Source organism: Grosmannia clavigera (genome assembly GCF_000143105.1).
Source record: "Grosmannia clavigera kw1407 unplaced genomic scaffold GCSC_173, whole genome shotgun sequence".
Classification (NCBI taxonomy): Eukaryota; Fungi; Ascomycota; class Sordariomycetes; order Ophiostomatales; family Ophiostomataceae; genus Leptographium; species Leptographium clavigerum.
The window spans coordinates 2,192,120-2,212,090 of NW_014040765.1; the positions used below are offsets into that span (position 1 = coordinate 2,192,120).

The 19,971-nt window shown below is 44.9% G+C and overlaps 3 protein-coding genes across 3 annotated transcripts; 2 read left to right on the forward strand and 1 right to left on the reverse strand.

Annotated features, from left to right (window-relative positions):
• Window positions 1-1,493: 1,493 nt before the first annotated feature.
• Window positions 1,494-3,074, forward strand: CMQ_7042 (uncharacterized protein; the record flags this gene model as incomplete). The annotated part of the gene is made up of 2 exons (XM_014314047.1): window positions 1,494-2,138; window positions 2,361-3,074. The coding sequence occupies 2 exons, from the start codon at window positions 1,494-1,496 to the stop codon at window positions 3,072-3,074; spliced, it is 1,359 nt and encodes a 452-aa protein (XP_014169522.1).
• A 1,373-nt stretch (window positions 3,075-4,447) lies between these two features.
• Window positions 4,448-5,809, reverse strand: CMQ_7709 (uncharacterized protein; the record flags this gene model as incomplete). Its single annotated transcript, XM_014314714.1, has 1 exon — window positions 4,448-5,809. One exon carries the CDS (start codon window positions 5,807-5,809, stop codon window positions 4,448-4,450), a length of 1,362 nt encoding a protein of 453 aa, XP_014170189.1.
• Window positions 5,810-7,712: 1,903 nt separating this feature from the next.
• Window positions 7,713-8,012, forward strand: CMQ_7127 (uncharacterized protein; the record flags this gene model as incomplete). The annotated part of the gene is made up of 1 exon (XM_014314132.1): window positions 7,713-8,012. The coding sequence occupies one exon, from the start codon at window positions 7,713-7,715 to the stop codon at window positions 8,010-8,012; it is 300 nt and encodes a 99-aa protein (XP_014169607.1).
• Window positions 8,013-19,971: the final 11,959 nt, after the last annotated feature.

The window sequence follows — 19,971 nt, forward strand, 5'->3', positions numbered from 1 at the left end:
CACCTCTATTTTCAAACATGCATGCGCTAGGTTGTATTTCCACACCGCATTCTTCTTCTCGCTTGTTGACACCATACAAGACTCCTTGTTCATGGACCAGGGTACATGCGTACTGATAGGACTTGCCGAATACACTGCTGCATGTTGCTCAGCAGGAAGCTGGGAAAATCCGGCCATAGCGTTCGCCCAGAAGTAGCACAGCTTCCCCTTGAGAATATGTCGACCTGTACGGCTCCGCCTTTGCAAAGGGGCTGTGCCTGCGTCTTCTAGACACATACTAAATTGAACACTGTCCCAGAGAATCTGCTAAGTCCCCCCTCCCCCCAAATCCCCACAAGATACATATTCGTACACTCTTTGGTCATTTGGCAGGTGACCAATGCTGGAGACGTGAGTGTGGCTGCACAGGCGGATACCTTCTGCATGTACTGGGCATAGCCCAATGCCATGTGTGTGTAGCTGCCAGCTGCTTGTATAATTGGGAACACGCACCACAAGAGACCAGCAACAAGGTAAGCACGGTTCCGGCAGAACACTTACGGAACCAAGAATACTGTGTCCTAGGTAATTACCGGGCATTTGTTTCACGGGCGCGATGAGTTGTCGAACATGCACTTTCAGTTCTCGTCGAATAGGAGCCGGTAAACTGGCGTATCGCTCCAAAGTCAGCGACCTGCGCCCCAGCCCATTACGCAAGAAGTCAGTGAAACTATCATTGTATCTTACCATAAGCAGATCACACCATCGTCTTGCCTGGGACGTATGCCTAGGCGGTGATTTCCCGCTCGTTGACGTTTTTCGCGACGCCAAGGCAGCGAGAGCATTTGCATGTATCTTATTATTCTAGCAAGCGTTATCAGTGCAAGTTAGTAAGAATATTATGGTGCATAAAGCACTAAATAGGGAAATGTATAACAGACGCTGCACGAGGACTGATTGTTGCTGGCCCGTTCTTATATGTGCTTTCTAGCCTGTTTTGTATACTTCACTGCGGAGTACTCCGTACAACTTGGGACAAGCCACAGCTTCCTTGAGTGGCGCCACAAATGTAGCAGTTTCGCCAAACGGCAGCCACAACTTAGGCCGCGTTTTTGGCACCCGTGTCAACACCCTAGAGAGTAAATGTTGCCTTGAGTTAATCGCGGCGCAGTGCCTTTGTCTTTATTTTTTATGGGAAAAATACAGGTACGAGCTATTGACGCCACGAGGGAGCTTACGGTCCGCTACAGCTGCGAGAGCCACCAAAACAATGTCGAACGAAATGCTCGTGGGTATACTTCGCTCACACGGTGCCTCTTTTGACAATGCGACTATCGAGGCATGCTTGCGAGATGCCAATTTTTGCTCGTGGGCGAAAATTCATCTGGCGGAAGACACACTCTTGTCCCTAGACGAGCTTGAACTGTAGGTTGACGCTTGCTTTCTTCCCTCTCTTTGAAACTCCATTTCCCCGGCTGGCACGTGGTCAGCCGTATTGTTACTCCTTTGCACGCATGGCAACTCAAGAGAGAAACAGTTATGACGCTCTGCAGGACAGCGGAGAGGCAGAGAACCTGGATGTGTCTGGTGACAATATTTCTGGCGTGCTGCCTGTGCACGAAACAGCGCTACGATCAGCCGTTGAGGCGTTGGAGAGCTCCACCGAAGCGATCTCCAAGCAGACCGACATGATCCAACACCAGCTGGACGCGGTGGCCCGGCTCGTCAAGACTGTGGGGCAAGCCAACGAGTCTCGCTCCAAGTTTGAGGCACGGCACATGCGGCAGTGGGAGTTTCGCCGAAACAACCTGCGTGTTGGTGTGGAGCAGCTGTCCCGGAGGTTGAGCGACCACGTTCCCGAGGTAGAACAGCAGGCAAAGGGGACGCAGGGGTATGCTCAGCAGATGGTTGACGGACTCTGCCGGCTGGACGACAAGCTGCTAGTCAGCCTGCAGAAGCTGGGCTGGGCACTGGCGGCTCCGGACGACGCAGACGAGCAGCAGACAATTAGTCAGCTGCGCGACATCTGCCTTCGGCTAATTAAAAACACAGTCGAGTCCATACGAACTAAGCTCGACCGGATCTATCTGGAGGCCATTGAGGCGGCCTCGGAGGCTCGGTCTTCCTCCTGTGAAAACGGTGACGATGCAGGCGCCGTGGTCGCGCTGCAGGACGAGCTAGAATCTCTGTACTCAGAAATTCTACCAGTTGCGCAAATGTCTGTTGACCAACAGTACCTAGACCCTGCTCTCAAGTCCATTTCAAAGAGAAATGGGCGGAATACGGCGAGATCGCTGCTGGCATTAGACTATGTGCGTTTAAAGGGAGCTTCGCAGGACCTCGTGGCAGTGCTGACGGTCGCTGTTTTCCTCCTCTTGCAGGTCAACGAGTGTCTCGACTTTCTTCTCGAGCAGATTTACCTCCTCTCGGCACGCATACTGACGTCCAACTCGCATCAAGCTGCGACAAGCGCCATAGTCGCCACGGCGCGGTCCGAGGTTGTTGTGCAAACCTCGATAGCACGGAGACCGGACGAGCGACGATACAGCCTAGCAAGCTCGCCCGCGCGCCACCCACGAGCCGGATACGGCCAGCAGCAGGCGTCTCCTGTGCGGCGACGCCGCTCCTCCGGCGTAGGTCTGCTTGTCGACGTATCCCCTTTCGAGCAGCTGCTGCAGACGCTGTCTCTCCTGCTGCCAGAACCAGACGACGTTGTCAGAAACGGCGGCGGGCAACACGCCGAGAGTGGCGACTACGGCAACATGGTTAATGCGCTGTCGTTGCATTCTACACTAACCGACCGACGGTCCAAAGCCGACGGCGTAGCCACCAACGTGCAGGAGGCTTTTGAGGCAGACACTAATGCGCACCTGGCCGACGGCCGTCGCGCACTGTGGATGACCCGCGAGTCGATTCTCGCAGAGAGCGGGTTTGGCGCAGTGCAGCTTCTGGACCCGGAGATTGACGGCTCCATCGCCGTGATGGCACAGGAGGTGGACAACATCCGCACGCGTCTCGGAGATGTCGCCGACAAATTGGCCGCTGCACGCAAGGGAAGCGAAAAGCGGGACAAAATGGTGGCCCGGTGGGGATGAAGAACATGTCAGGCAATTATGTCGTTCGTTAATACTGCAGAAAAAGATCAAACTGCTACAAAGTGCAACCGACCATATTTGAATAGATTCACTTCCTACCGTGGCCTCCTACTTATATAAGCAGACGCGTAAGCATTAAACTGCTCGCTGATAATTAGTATCGGTCAGCGCTTAAAAAGGGAGACTGGTAAACGTTTATCGTTCCTTCTAGTTTCGTAAATGCCTCCTTCTGAAAACGTCTCGGCAAGCGGCGTAGTGCAGTCAATTAAACCTGAACTGCAAGTTGCCTTTCGCGCACAGTCGGATTTTTACGGCTGGTACCAAGCGTTGTATCCGAATTCGTACGGCTGGGACCGCGACGTGGAACACCGCCGTCGGATACGGTCCCGAGCCTGGCAGTACACGCTGCACCTGTCGCTCCTCTTGAACTTTAGATCACATGCAATATGTGAATTATGATTGCGCCTATGGATGCGAGCATACCCGGTTTGGCGTAGGGATTAAAATTCTAGTCTTTTGGAAATTCCGGAGAAGAAGCAGTGGAACAAATTGAAAGGGCTTAAATTGAAAGGGCTTAGATTGTAAGGCCTTGTCTTGAACAAAAGGCCAGAGGCCTGTGACAACTCCCGCATCTGCCGACTACTGATATGAGGGGACCAGGAGCTTGCTAATATGAAGGGCAAGCACGCAAAGGAGTGCTTACAGAAGAGGCCTGAGAGAAGATTGTCGTCGAACTAACTACTATGTAAGCTTGAAATAACTTTGTGTAGAGACCTGTGCAGTGTATTTAAAAAGATTTTCCGTACGGAGTATTACTCCGTACGGAAATACACCCTACTACTCCGTACACGGCCGCCAACTCTGCTTCCCACCGCTGCTACGATGTATGTATCGCCGGATAATTTTGTCGCTGGCTTGTATCGACAACGCTGAGATGACTGGTACCGCCGTCGCATCATCAGCTTTGAGGGTGTGCTCGTGTATGCGCCGTCGAGATGGTGTTGGTGGAGGTGGAGGTGAACCCGCAGAATATAATGCGATAACAGTCAGGCTCCACTGAAGAACCCCGGATATTAGGCAGCAGCTCGCCGCTACTGCCGCTACTTGCCGCTACTGCACTAACTGTTGCAAGTGTCCGAAGCGGGTCGCATTAGGGCATTTTAGCGGTTGTAAGGGTGCTACATAGTACGACGTAGGGTCGAGTCATACTCCGTACAGCCAGAAACCTGCTGAGATGGCCGAGCCTTTGCCGCAAGTTTCACTAGGTTCAAAAAGATTATTCACTCGGTCTTTTGTATTCCAAACTATGCAATATAAACACATTTCACCAGAAATAGAGGCAAGACATAATATTTGAATCAATAAACCGGTAATCACGTAAACCGATAGCGTCCCTCATCAGGGTACCAGACCTCTGTCCGCCGCTTGGAGCTGCCGCCAGCCATGAAGTGTCGTGGAGCCATGTTAAAGCGGCCACGCATCCGGTCGCGGTACTCTCGGTCGGCAGAAGTCTCTGATGCACGATCAGCCGGCGAGGTACCACGGCCATGAATACCAAGACCAGCAAATGAGTTGAGAACGTCGTCAATGTCGGTGGTACGATGGTCTGTCGCTGACAACGAAGCCCGCCGATCGCGTGGTGAAGCCTTTGGCGATGCTGTCGGTGACCGCTCAACATCAGGAGTGATCGGTACAGGCGGGCCGTTTTTGAGAATGGACTTGACGTCGCCTTGCAGCTTTGTGTTGTCCTTCACGCTTTGCGACCGGGACAGGCTAGGACGCTTGCTGATGTCTGCATTCTGCTTCTTCCGCTGCTCGTCTTCCCACCGCAGTTCCTTTCTGACAGTAGCCACGGCTGGTGAGACGGTGGCCGAGTTGGACCCGTAACTAGTCGTTGACGAGCTGTAGGACGTCCCAAGAACGTTATTGCTTCCGAAGACCGGTAGTGAAGACGGCGTCACGGCTGCACGTTCATTCGCAGCTTGACGACGGCGCCGGCGTGCCTCCCGATCATGTTCATCCTCGGCCGAGCCATAGCCTGGGGGTGAATGGGTAGTGTGGCGGCTGTGCGGTTTGAGATAAGTATCGTAGGCGGGCATGGCCGAAGCGCGGGTGCTTTCGTGGTGGCGATGATGGCTCGATGACCGGTTGCGGCTACTGTCTGTGTGGCGATCAAGCTTGCTCTTGCGTCTGCTCAGACGGGAGGCCGACGCATGCTCCACCACGACAGGGACAGAAGGACTGGCACTGCTTACGCCCCGTGGCTTGTGGTCCTCGACGACAACCGGCCATCGGCCGCGCTCTGGAGGTGGTGTCTCAAGGCCGCGTGGCATTGTAGATTTGCGCTGGATATTGATAGGGTGGATGTTGAACGTAGGCGGCTCAGGCGCCACGAAGACATTCACTCGAGGACTGGATGTACCGTTAACAAAACTGTCGGGGCGACGCCGGTCTCCGCCGCCGCTGGTGCTGTAGCCAGACCGGGATCCAAAGCCAGGGCTAGACGGCGACAATGACCGCGGCGTGGGTGGGAATATCTTCAGTGAAGCTGGAAGGGAATGGTCGCCCCGCGTGTGGGCCATTTCAGCCTCACGATGCGACTTTTTAAAGTCGCAGTCGTATTCGATAATGCGGGGATTGGGGCACATGTGACCCAGCTGGCACGGGTCCACGCGCTGGGTGACGTCTTTGTAGCCGTCATTGTAGGTGTTGTGGAAGACTCTTTTGATACACATGGTGGTGAGTTACTCCAGGAGCGTAGGTTAGATAGATGGCAGTTGCTGGAGGGGCTGGACAAAGTTGTAGAGATAGTTGGTTTTAAATTCAAATCAGATTGCAAGTCGCAGACTTCAGGATTGAGAACTTGGTGAGGGTGCACTGAAAGACCAGCAGGCTATGTTGTATGCGTGGCTGTCAATCGGCCGTGTTAGGTATGGGATGATCTTTAGAACGGGCTTTCAAAGACATGGAGGCAGCCGGCCACGGTGGGTGGTGTGGTAGGAAGGGGCTGAGTGATGAGGAGACACTTCGAAGGTGTGACGGGAGAGTGGAGACAAAATGTGAAGTTGAAGTGTGGAAGTGTGGGAGTGCAGTGTTCAAGTGAGAAGGATAGGAAGAAGATATCCCAAGAAGTGGTGAACGTAATATGGGAAGGCGGTGGTGTTTATATGCGCAACGGAGGTACGAGTAGGCAGTCGCGATGGTGGAGGTAGAAAAAAAAGTGGTGCATTAGACTGTGGGACGTGCTGTAGGCCTTGTGCAGATCTTGCAATCGCCAGTGCGCATGCAGGAACTTTAGGCAGGCACTAACCAGTGAGCAGTGGCTTGCCAAAGAGTATCACAGGCCGGATAAGTCTGTCGTGTCGCTGCCTTGGGGTCCGTCTCCACCCACGAAACTAGTTTTTCCCATCTCGTTTTATTCTCAGACAACGTCAATTCGTCAATGAGGCGAGGTGCATCTGGCCGGACTAGGCTAGTCAGTTTAGTTTGAGACAGGGGTGCGTACGGTAGCTGACCTGCTGACTGACTCGAAGGCAGCAGTCAGTGAGAAGAAGAGATGGTGTGCAGGAGGAGTCCTGGCTCGCTGATCTCCTGTTTCCGTATTTTTGTTTGTATGTGTTTTTTTTTTTTTTGGACTACTTCCATTTGTTTCTATTTTAACTGTGTCGCCATGATCGTTCCATATGGAGAGTATTGCTATTTTTACAGTCACACAGAGAGCGAACGAGAGCCAGTAATAGCAGTCGCGAAACAGCACAAGGTCTTTGCAAAAGTGGTCGACGGACAGGGGGTAGACTTTCTATAAGCCAGCAAGGTAACTACTCAATGGAAAGAGAGCGAAGCGCTTCTGCGCGTACCCCAAAGCGCGAGACAAAACAGGCTACGACGAGGGTGGCCGGAGGAGTGGAGACCAGCCGGAGGACCCGTCGAAGGAGCAAGCCGCATGACGAAAATCGACTGCCATTATTACGCACATACTCTTACTCGTACTCGTATGCCGCGAGTACGGAGCAACTCGCACAGACTCACGCGTAACGGAACGCATCCCACGGCTCGTCGGCTGACTCACTGGCCGATCCCCTGCACTTGTGACGACGAAAAAATAAAGCCGTTCACATCTGGCCGAGTTTGACTCGTATCGCGACGATCTGGCAATAACAATCGGCACAGCCTGTACATAAGCACATGGGCGCCGAGGCGGGAGGATGGCGAGGCCGGATTGCATGATGCATACCACAGCTGTGCTCAATCGGCATCCGATCTCGGTGATGGTTCAGCCCGTTAGGTCAAGCGGTCGCCTCTTGTGCAGTTTTCTTGTGCAGTTTTCCCTCGTCGCTGATTGGCTTGCTGTCGCACCATGATTTGTTGGAGAGGATCAAGAGCCAAGATCCGGCAAGCTTCAAGCATGCACGACGCTCGGCCAGAGATGGCACCCGTACATCAACATAAAAATCATTTTTTTTTTTCAGGCTTCGACACGAGGTGGCAATAGGGAACAGCCTAGAACTGTCTGGTCCGGATGGACGCCAGAGGCGTCGTCATGTGTTTGCCCACATGCTGACACTCGTGTTCTGCCCACTTTGTTTGCTCTGTCTCTGTCTCTGTCCGCTCCAGGACGGCAGTTTCTTGGACCGAAGAATGGCGGAAGAGCAGAGCCTCAGGAGGTGCGTCAACGTCGTGCCGATACAGTCATTGCGACACCGCTGTTTACGGCTGGTCAGTGCAGGTGATCGCTGTAGTTACAGCCCCGCTGCCAGCAAAATCCGAGATGACGTCTCGTCTGTCAACGCGCTACGTCAGAACGGCATACTAGCCGATAGAAGTACGGCGTGGTCTACGTTGCTGGATGGGGTGCAGGGATATTGCTCTCGTGTCCCACAGTTCCCCAAGCCTCCGGATATCCCCGGGCCTTGCCAGAGCATTGCGATGGCAAGATGAGATACTAGTACTCGTACGGAGTACGAGTATGTACAGCAGGTAATCAGCCCTGTTAGGCAGATCACTGCTAGTGACTAGCCGTTTCTTTAGTGCAGCCTTTTGTGGCGGTGCTGATGGCTGAGCTCCAGCTCGTCCAATCGAGAATAGGCGCCAGTTTGCAGACCAGTTTTATGGCGGCTTCTCCCGTCCGAATACCCCGACCAGTAAGATACGAATGCTCTGTACTCGTCGTGCTCCCGAATTGGCGTGTCTACTCGTACTTGTATCATGTGCTCGTACACTGTCTCCGTACTTTATGATCCGTCTCAAAGGCTGCCTTTCCTAGTCTGCGTCAGCTGTTCTTACAGCTCCCGCCTCTGCATTCCCGCATCTCGTGTGCGAGCTTTTTTTCTTCCTTTTCCTTTCTCTATCCTTTCCTTTGCTTTCCCTTCTAAGCCACCTGCATTCGTCAGCCTTGCGTTTTATTTTTGCCGTCTGCAGTCTGCACAACCCATATGCGGCCATGCGTGTCTCAGCAGACGCTGATTTAGTCTCCACGCTTGTACGGAGTACGGAGTACGGAGGCTGCAAATGGTTGGAGTCGAGGCTCCCGGTCTCTAAACCAACATTTTGCAATAAAATTGGGCCACGGTCTAGCCAAGAATAGACGTGGCATTCCTTCGTAACAAGGGAAAGCTTGTTGTGGCGACACGCTAAAAATAAGAAAAATAATTCGATGGGATAAAATAGAATAAATCGGAGGAAATCTTTCTCAAATAAGACTGTGTGGTACTTGCGCCCTGGGTACTCGGTTTTTTTTCTTTGCAAGATGTCGACTCAATTGCAATCGTCGCCAATCCACCCCTCCGTCTGGTCGGTCATGTCCAGCAGCTCCGTCAGTTGGTGTGGTTATAAGTTAGGCAGCGCTAGGTCGTGTTTGCCAACCGGCGCCGAAGAGCATGAGCGACGAGTCGAGATCGAAGCGGTCGATGCCATGGGTACATACACGCCGTAACACCACTATCCACGGCAAGGCAGCTGCTGCAGCTGCAGCAGTACTCGTACAGCTCGGTAACTACCATACGGACGTTCTGCGAGTTCAGCAGGCGTGATCGCCTCAGCTTTATCATCTGAGGAGCATTAGTTCTGTCCGTACGCCGTCGAAGGTGGTGAAGCCCTTTCACTCAAGAGACCACAGGCAGCATGGCCGCAGCCAGGCAGATTGACTCTCGGCCGTCCTCTGCCTTTCGTGTCCTACTCTATTGACTGGATGCCGAAAATCGCAGGTTCCAGAGACGAACCTGTATGCGCGCGTATACGACATAACACACAGCAGAGCTGTGCGCACCCTAGGTCATTTGTGAAACGGTTGCGCCTGAAGAAACTGCTAGGACTCGCCAAGCTTTAATCACAGCAAATGTCGACGGTCAAGTTTAACTCCGTACGGAGTACGTCACGTCCAGATCCGCAACATCGTATGTCTTACTCGGTCAACACACATATGCCAAGGTCCGTCCATTGTGAATGCCACTTTATTCTAAACCTTGTATCCATATGAAGCAATACTCTGGAAGAGTGCGAATGGGATATCATTTGATAATGTACATTCGGCTTGGTCTACGTTACAGAAGCTTGAGAAGTGAACATGCAGTTGCAGCGCAACCGATTCTACTTATTATTCGCTGTTAATTTCTAGGCCCGCCGCTTTGTAGTAGCCCAGAACAGAAAAGAGGGAGTGCCTGCATAGACAGTCACAGGCGTAAGAAAGTGCCCCCTGTGCGCTGAGGCGGTGCATCGGTAAGCCCCGCCATTCCGCCTACTCCAATCATGCGCAAATTTGTTTCAGCTGAGCCCAATGCTCATCCAACGGCGTTTTAGCGAAAAAAAGTATTTCCATTGATAGGACTCTTCATGAGCGTGTTGTGCGACCGGTAGTCTGAGATTTATGGTCAACGGGTTTTTCCGCGCGCTAATACGGAAAGTGTGAGTGGACTATTCCGGTTGGCGCCTTGTAGGCCATCTCAAGTAGTCGTGTAGTAATGCAGCCTTTATTGCGAAGCATCGTGCATTTCTTTTTAAGTCAAACTGGCTGTTAGCACTAGTACTACACCGTGCTTCATACCTTTCCACGTCAGAGGCTACAGCATCCTTGTTAGAGCAGACAGGATAAAAAAGCCTATATATAACGATAAGATTTTAACTAATATAAGAGCGATGTAGAGCTTCTCAATCAGCATTATACGGAGCAAGCCACACATGTCCCAGGAGATATATCTCTTACTGCAGCAACTGTTGTCGCTGTCAAATGGATGGATGTGAAGACTTGTGCCGTGTGATAAAGAATACATATACTGTGTGGCGCCTGCCAATTGGCACCCATTTTTATGGTAAGCCACTTAGGTCTAGCATTGTATCATCTTCAACAACTCAACAGACTAGAGTTGTTATGCAATAAAAATAGGTTTGTTTGAAAGTCCGAGTAAGAAAGTCGTTTGAAGCAGATATAACCAGATTTCGTCTTCTAAGCTTTCTTCAAATTTGTGAAGCTCTAGAATGGAGCGCACTGTGATCGTTCTGACTAATGCCAGCAACGCGGCCTCTCATTTGGTCAGACAGATAAAAAGTGGGGACTAGCCCCAGTGAAATATCTGCACCAGTGAAGGCGCGCCATGTACCCTCTCCTAGCTAGTTACAACACAATTTGACAGGTTATGAGCCCGGGAGCACACCCGGTAAACAAAGCATTGTTCTTTAACCAAATTATCTCGATACGCCTCTCGTGGCATCACTTTTCAGCCCTTTCGGGCCAAAACCCAGTTTTCCCGCCCAGTGGGCGAAGCCTTGATCAGATCCCATGAGCTATTGGGAAACTCCCAGCGCACGTCCGAGGAACCGTCACCAGAAGCAAGATCAAGAAGAAGTATCCAGCCCGAATCAGAGTCAAGTTGGCCCTGAAACGGAAGACAGCAATCCTCCCTTAGTATCGGGAGAAGAAGAAGAAGAAGGAAGTCCTTTCGTGGACGCTAAAGATCAAGTAAGATCACGCTTACCATTAAATTTATTAAATTAATCACTAGAATTATTAGTTATAGCTAACAGAGCACTAGCACCTAGTGCAGGGCAGGCACCTTTAATACCTGCGGCACTAAGAGTGGTGCTAGAGAAGACGCTAGACTGTCTTATTAAACGAACTAATCGCCTTAAGATATGCCTAGACAAAGCTAAGAAGTGGCTAAAATGGAACTAAGCTATGATAAACAGTCTAAACCTTATTAGCAGGATTAAGATAATTACTAACATCGAGTAGTACAACGATAACGCCTAGTAGATTATTCGTACTATGCTGCTAGACAAGATTAATCTAAAAATGGCATAGACGTTAGACGACGTTAATACCTCTATTAAAGTGTACAACTAGATTAAGATATAGTACTGCTTAAATAAGTTGGCTACCGCGGTTGAATATAGGGAGAAGTTTTTCGGCTTTAAATGAAAGCTAGAAAAGAAGTTTGCAGATATGATTGTTTAGTATTAAAACGTTGTTAAAGAATTTAAATACTACGTTAACACTTTAAGTATTAAGACTAAGATTAATTATTTCCTTGTTATAGTTAAGGACTGCGCAGCAACCGTATACGTAGATATTTAAGCTTACTAGTAGTCCTAGTAGAGTAATAGACTAGACGTTAAAGTTTATAAGTTAATAATAAACTTTGTCTTAAATAGACTACGCTTATAGCAACTATGTATAAACTATAATAAAGACTATAGTAAAAAGACCTCTTATAATAAAGATAAGTTCTTATTTATACTAAAGATTAATTAAGAAAACAGTAGTAATAAAGACTTTAAAATATCTATTAATAAAGACTATAAAAAAAGACTAGCTTTATTACTACTATAGTAAGCCTAGGCACCTTATTAAGGACTATAGGTTTAAGGCTAAAGGTAAGCTTACTATTAAGAAAAGTGTTAACTAAGTATTATACAACCACCTAGGTAACGCTAGCAATATAGGATTATTTAGATTTAGCATAGTAGATAGTCTAATATACTATTAAGGTAACAACGTTATAACGTCAAAAGGTAACTAAAAACTATCGATAGAGCTTTATAAGGTATTAGCGGTAATTAAAGACAAAGAAATTGTAGGTATCTTAATACTAAAAGATAACACTAAGTGCTTAGCTATATTAAGCGTAAACTATACGTATAACGTAATAAACGTTTAGCTTTTTAATATAAGTAGTAATATACACCTTATAAACGATTTAAAGTAGTTTACGCCTAGATTAAAAGAAAAGACAAAAGTCTGCGTTTGCACTAGGGGGGGTGTAGTAACAATGCAGACTAAAGGTATAGTAAAACTATACTTTATAAAAAAGAAGGGCTATAAAAACTTTATTACTATAAAAGGCGTGCTTTTAAGCCTAGAGTTTTATATTAATATTATGTTAGGCCTACGATTTTATCGTAGAGGCAATTGCCTATAAGAAGACAATATAATAAACGCAAAGAAGAAAATTATTTCGACGATCGACACCGCGGTTAAAGGGTTTAGCCTTAAAGTTAATCGCAGTTAGATCCTACCCCTAACTAAGTTAGTATAGAACATTACTACAATCGAAGTTTAGGTACTCTACTACTACTATACAAGCGACTACCGTAGGCTAGTAGTGATTGTAGGTGTATATACTGTTAGTAAAGACTAGAAGGTGCGGTTAATATATAAGAGACTAGGACATTCTTTAGAAAATCGATTTAAGGAGACTTTAAAGAAGATAATAAGAAGTATAATTAGCCTAAAGGCCCTTTAAAAGCATAAAGGCTATAGACTATGCTAACTATGCGAACTAGCTAAAGCAAAACACTTTAAGCTAAAGGATTTGCGTAAGAATATTATAAAGCTACTAGGTAAAGCCTACTACTTTAATGTAATAAAGGTTAAATAGAAAGCATTTAATAGTAGCTTTTAGCTTACTATGCTTATAGACAAGCACTCTAAAGCTATCTAGGTATATTCTATAAGACTTAAGTTAGATAGTCTTAATTAGGTATAAGCTACTATTAACTACAACATTACTATTATAGGCCGCTGCCTACTCGACTTATCCCTTAATAATAGCACTAACGTTTACATTGCCTACTTTAAGTGGTATAGCACTTGTATAAGGATAGAGATATGCATTAGTCTAGTATATTTACACAAATAAAACAGATAGATTAAGCGTATAGTACGCCTAATACTTAAATTAATACGTATAATAATAATTAAAGGCTATCTACTAGTAGGTTTATAGCTAAAGATATGTAAGGGGGTAGTGTGCAATGCGTAGTCACAAAGGCTTAACCGGTTTGTACTATTGTATTAAGACTTTAACTTAACGAACTATAGGAGACTGGTAGGCGAAGGCCTGCCAGCTAATATATACGTGGCTAGAAGATGCGGTGTAGCGCAAACCTAGTAGGGCGTGGCACAGCTAAGTGGCTGTGCTAGTCCTGTGCAACGTGTTAAGATAGTTCGTTAAGTCCGTCGCTTAGTAAGCGACTGGTTGCCGAACCGGTGCGTAGGGACGCGTGTGTAGAATACCCTTACACTATCCCCCCCTCCCTAGGTAACGCCCCCGTCAGCCTAGAGGTGCACACGCGGCAGCCACTTGCTTGTTAAAAAACCTCCCCTTGTAGAGTTAGGAAAAAGAGTTAAGCGCTCCGGGTTATTAGCTGTCGCCGAGCGGTCGCGGACCGCTTGCTTGTGCGATTGCATTCGGGTAACGTGGAAGCGCACACGTACTGCTTGGTCTATAGCGGTAGTAAACGCCGGATCCTGCCTAATGCACGGGTTGTCCTGTTTGTTAGAGCTCTCTAGGAGGCATGCAGCTTAGATCCTAGTTAAGGAACGCTTAGGTTGCCGCTAATAGGTGTTGTAAGAGGGCTAGCCTTAGACACTAAGTGCATAGGGGTGTAGTGTATACTAACTAAAAACGGCGGCGTAGGGCTTGCGACTTTTAACTACTAGCAAGGTAGGATAAAGGCAATAGCGGCCGTTTGTTGCCTGCCGATTATAGAACTATCGCCTACTAGATAGTAGAGGCGGTCTGCTGCTAGGACGTTTCTTTGTCTAATTTTAAACGTTTCTTACCTTGTTATTAAAGTAAAGTTAGGCAAGTTCTTAAGACGTATTTAAACGTTTAAGAACGCAGCTTCTTTATTACCTTAAAGTATAAAAAAGTAAGTGCATTCTATAATTTAAGATAAATTTGTTTACACTTATAAGACTGCTCTTACCTTTTTAGCTCTTTTTTCTTTAATCTTACTTATATAGTAAGTTAATACAATAGTTTGCAACTTTACATAGTAGCTAGCTAACAATTGCTTATAGACAATGTCTAACTAAAGCTACTCTTAAGTCTTAATAGACTTTTTTATAAATATAAACTCTATAAAACGCCCTTCTTAGGCATATGCACCGTCTCTTAAGAGCGTAGGTCTTTGCTAGCATAGCGTCTGCTAAGCGATAGCTAACTCTATAGTAAGCTTTATATTTAAACTGCGTCCTTAAAGCTTATTTAGACGTCTACTACGAATTCTTATATGTAGCTATGCTAAAGAACCTAGCGCGCTACGTTAGTTGTATAGCCAATAATATATTATGCTTGCTAGTAAGTACGTTAACTTGTATGCGCTAGTAGCCGATTACTAACTAACAGCTCTTTAAAGAGATCGAGGGCTTAGCTTAATACATTTAGGAATTTTTAGCTAGCATAAACAAGTTGCTGCTTTAGCGGATAACGGTTAATAATATTATTGTAGCGCTAGGCGATTGCGCGGCAATTGCTTAAAGGTTAATAGCCTTAATAGTAGTAACTAAGGAACTTGGCCGCGCCTTATAGGAAGATAAGTTAAAGCCTTTAGCAACCGACTAGCGCTCTTAGCGCGAACGTTTTAAGATAGTATAATAGGCTGCATTGCGCTTTAGTGTTCTTTACTAGTACTAGTAAGAGCTAGAGCTTACCTTAACGCTTACGCAGCGGTCGGTAAAGGTGGCCTAGCTTTTACTGCTAACGTTCTTAGACGTAGGCATACTGTTATAAGTGTAGACTTAAGTTACTACTACCTTTAAAGTAATAGCAAGTCCCTTAATCCTTATTGTTAAGTTATTACTAACCTATTACTTAGGCTAATCCTTATTTTATTATACTTAGCCTAGCCTAGCGCGCTGCAGCTGTTTAAGCCAGCTATAGTAGCACGCTTTACTATACTATAAGAGCGGAGAGGCTGCCTAAGCGAATCCTGCAAACTATAGCGGCCTTAGTTAAGCTAGCTTAGATTAACTAGGCAGTAGTCTTTTCCTAGCCGCTATCTTTAGCGGCGCCTAGTAAGCAATAGTCTTACGCTAAGTTACTAGCCTTAGCTAAGCGCTAGCGTAGCGCTAAGACTGTTTTTAGTGCTATAGCTAGCGGTAGTAGAGTAGTTGCGGCAGCTAGTAGTAGTAGTAAAGTAGCATCTAGTAGAGTGCGCTAGCGGGCGGCTAGTTAGCGGCTAGTAGTGGCTATATACTAGCTAGTAAAGGCTTACCTAGCGGCAAGAAGAGGGATAAAGAGGATAGTGTTAAGGAGAGGAATAAGAGGGTAAAGAGGACGTTTATAAAGAAGAATAGTAATAAGTAGCTAGTAGCTAAGCGATAGCTTGCTAATAGTGTGTTTTAGGTTTATAGCTTTAAGAGGCGCCCTTAGAGCTAGAACAAGTAGTTTATAGTGCGCAATTGCATAAGAAATAGCTAAAGTGGTTAACTAACGATTAGTTAGCATGCGGCTAGCTATTGACTTATAGTCTTCTTATTTTTTGTAAGTGCGTTTTATAGTTTTTTAATAAGACTATAACTTGCGGCTAGTGTGTGCTAGGTGCTCTTTAGGTTCTTAGGTATTATACTTAGCCGGCTAGCCTTTTTATTTTACTAAGAACTAGGTTTGCAAACCTTTACTAAGGTAAGTAATAATATCTTTAACCTTATACTCCTTTTAGTCTTCTACTATTTCTAAGAATAAAAGCTTTTCCCTATCTTTTACTATAGTGGTCTATAGTTTAAGGCAAGAGATATAAAATACGTTGTGTTAGCGTGCGTACTACGATAGTAAGGCGACTTAATACGTAACTAGGCCTAGCTTCTTTATAATGCAAACGTGTAAGAAGGTTAGGTTTAGCTTCTTTAAGCTAGCTAAGTTTAGGTGCTTTGTTAACAAACCTATAAATTTGCCTTTAACAAAGTCTTTATATAGGCGTTGCTTATTATAGCCCTTCTTTTGTTAGCGAATCGCTTTTTCCTACGACACTTCTAGCTTTTGCTAGACGGCCTATAGCTAACTAACACGCTTTTACACGCCTTAACGTATAGAATAGGGAGGTTCTTATTATAGTGTAGCAAGTGTTATTATATACAAACTCTGCTATACTTAACACTTGCGTCTACTAGTGTTGCGAACAACTATAGAACGTTTGTAGGAAGCGCTTTAAGGTTTGGTTAAGGATCTTAGTGCTACTATCTATCTATAGGTAGTACGCTGTTAATATTATTAGCTAAACCTCTTAAAGTTATATTAGTTCTTGCTAAAATTGGCTAGTGAATAGGCTGTCTTTATTACTAACGATTACTTCTAGGATACTAAACTTAGTCTTTATATAGTTATAGATAAGTTAGGCGACCTTAGCAGCCGTAACCGTCTTTTAGGTAGGGATAAATATGCTATTCTTTATATAGCGATTAACTACTACTAGGATAGCGTTATATAGACGGCTGTTTAAGCCTAGGCTTAACTTAAGACTAGTTATAAAATCTATACTAATGTGCTAGAATGGCTAAATAGGTATAAGTAGGGACTAAAGGTATCTATATAGCTTATGCTGTAAGACCTTGTTGCTTATGCATAACAAATAGTTTGCGACAAACGCATAAACGTTAGTGGCTATATTTAGCTAGTAGTACTTCTTAGTAAGGAGTTCTACAGTTTTATAGACTTTTATATAGCTTGCTATAGAGAAGTTGTAGTGTAGACTAATTAGCCTTGCCCGTAGCTTATCCGCTAATAGGACAACGATGTAATCCTTATAAAATAAGGTGTTCCTTTTCTATAGATAATAGGTGTTGTTCCTTTAGCTTTGTCTAGCCTTTATAAACAGGTTGTCTAGTAATTAGTCTTAGCCTTAAGCGTTGCGAATAGTATTGTATAGTTTAAGAGAGCACTAGGGTTGCAACGGCCGTTCTTAGCTAGTGGCGACCCGCGCCTTTTATATTAATAATAACAGAGCTCTTAGCATAAGGAGCCCTAACAACTAGTCTGCGATTTATAGCTTACTAAGAAGCAAAGAGAGTACGTTATTATATACAATATTACCTTTTATATAGTCTAGTTAGCAGGATAGACCGTTTGCTAGGTTAGTAGACCCTAGGCAGTGCTTAATCTTAAAGTTAAACGCTAAAAGGCAGAATACTTATTAAGTAATTTAGTTTTAAAGATTCTTTGCTAATGCCTTAACGATGCCTTTTAGCGCCTAGTAGTTAGTTAGGACTACAAATAGGTTCTTTAAACCTTTTAAATAGTAACGCTAGTGCTCTAAGCTTTTAATAATAGCTAGGAGCTCTTACTATCTTACTCTTTATTACATTGTTTGCAAGCTAAGAGATAATGCTAGAGATAGCGTAGCCTAACGCATTTGTTTCTACCCGCGTAGGCTTTGTGTTATTATAATAGTAAAGAATTGTTGCTATTATAAATGCTATCTTTAGCAATTTAAAAGCAACCTTTGCCTTTTTAGTTAATACAAACGGTTGCATAGTAATAGCTCTGCGCTTGCGCAGCAGGCTAGGGCCTGTCTTTATTAACTTTATTAAGGCCTATATAATGTAAGAGTAGTAGGAAATAAAGCGTCTATAAAAGGTTATAAACCTTAAGAAGGATTGTATGTCTTATATACACTTAGGGGCCTTTTAATTAGCAATAGCTTTAACTTGCTTAGGGTTTATAGCTAGCCTCTTTATAGTAACAACAAACCTTAAGAAATTAATTTTCTTTTTAAAGAATTTGCACTTCTTAGGATTTGTATATAGCTACGCAGCCTCTAGCCGCTTAAAAACTAATTAGAGGTGCTTCTTATGCTCCTTCTTAGTTTAAGAGTAGATTAAGATGTTATCTAAGTACACCTTATAGACCGTGCCTACTAGCCTTGCTAGTGCGCGGTGAATATATGCTTAAAATATAGCTAGCGCGTTAGTTAGTCTAAAAGGCATAATATAAAACTTAAAAAGCTTATATTTTGTTTAGAAAGTAGTCTTTTACTAATTAAAGGCCTTAACTTAGATCTTATAGTACGCTTTCTTTATATTTACTTTAGAGAACACCTTTGCGCCGTCTAAGCGATCTAATAGCTTACTAATTAATAAGAGAGGGTAGTAGTCCTTCTTAGTTACCTAATTTAAACCCTAGTAGTCGATGCATATATAAAGAGTACTATCCTTCTTTAAGACGAAGATTACTAGGGCTTTAGCTAGACTATTGCTATAGGCGATCTGCCTATTTGCTAACAACTTATTAATAAAGTAGTAGAGCTTCTCTTACTAGGCAGGAGACAGCGGGTATAGAGGGTTATACAGCACCTTTGCGCTGTCTTTTAGCTTAATTAAGTGCTTTATATCTGCTAATAAAGGTAGTTTCTTTGCCTTATTAGTGTTAAACACTTTAGCAAATAGTTGTATATAGAACGGTAGTTACTAGCTAGAGTTTAGTAGAGCTAGATTATTATCTATAGTAGGGATGTCTAGTTTATAAGGACTTAAATCTAACTACGTTAAGTAGATAGCAAATAACTCTTTGCTGTTGCGTAGGCGTTATCTTATCTGCTTAGAAGTCTTAAAAACTATAATAGCAAGTAACTAGGCTTGTTAGATAGTGTTAATAACAACGCTTAGAAACCCTAGTCCTTTATAACTTAGGATAATGTCTTTATAGTTAGCGCCTACTTAGTAAACAGCTATAAAGACTTGTATTAACGCGTAAAAAACCTTATCTTTTGTTAGCACAATAGTTAGCTTATATAGGCTGCAAGCCTATAGTGCTTTTTTATTAATAAAGACTAAGTTTAGGTTTAAGTACTGCTAAAGCGGCTTTAGACTAAGCTGTTAAACAACCTTTAGGTTAACTACGTTTAGGTTAGCATAAGAATCTAGGTTTGTAATAACGGTAGCCTAGCGATTGCTAGGCGTCTGTGCCTTAGCTAGAGTATAGTAGTAGAGAATTATATCCTTAGTTAGCTATGCTAGTAGGGTTAATAGAGAGCAAGGCTCTTTTATTAACCTTGCTAGTTTTCCTAGTTAGATTAGGTTGCCTTTTAGTTGTTAAGCTTTTAAAGACTATCTTTTAGTTTTGCTTAAAGCTTCTTAACCTATACGTGGGTTTTAGGCTTAAAGCACTCTTAGAAGGTGTGCTTGCTCTTACTATAATTCTAGCACTTTAACGCAACGTTAATGTTGTTTAAACTGCTAAGGTTAGTAGGTTAGGAAGTAGACTAACCTTAGCCGGCGACCGGTTATAAGCTTAGGTTGCTCTCTATAAGACTGCGGTTTCCTATCTTATTATTGTTGCAGCGCTGTTTCTTTGTTAGCCTGCTAGCTAGTACGCCGTCGACTATAACCGCTTGCTTTTAGTTGTCTTATCTTTTTCTTTATTCTTAGCCTTAGGACTAATACTCTTTACAAGTATTAGCGATCTTTATTGCTGTACTAAAAGACTTGCTAATAGTCTTGTTTTAATATTACTTTACTAAGTGGTCGTTAAGCCCTTGCTAATACCTCTAGGCGATCTTGCCTGCTTAGTTAAAGGTGTTGCTAATCTTTCGTTGCAAGTAGTCTTATTTCCGCTAGTATGCTATTGGCGACTTGCTACCTTGCTAAAGCGTCTAGCTTTCCTTATAGATACGGTGCATCTAGAAT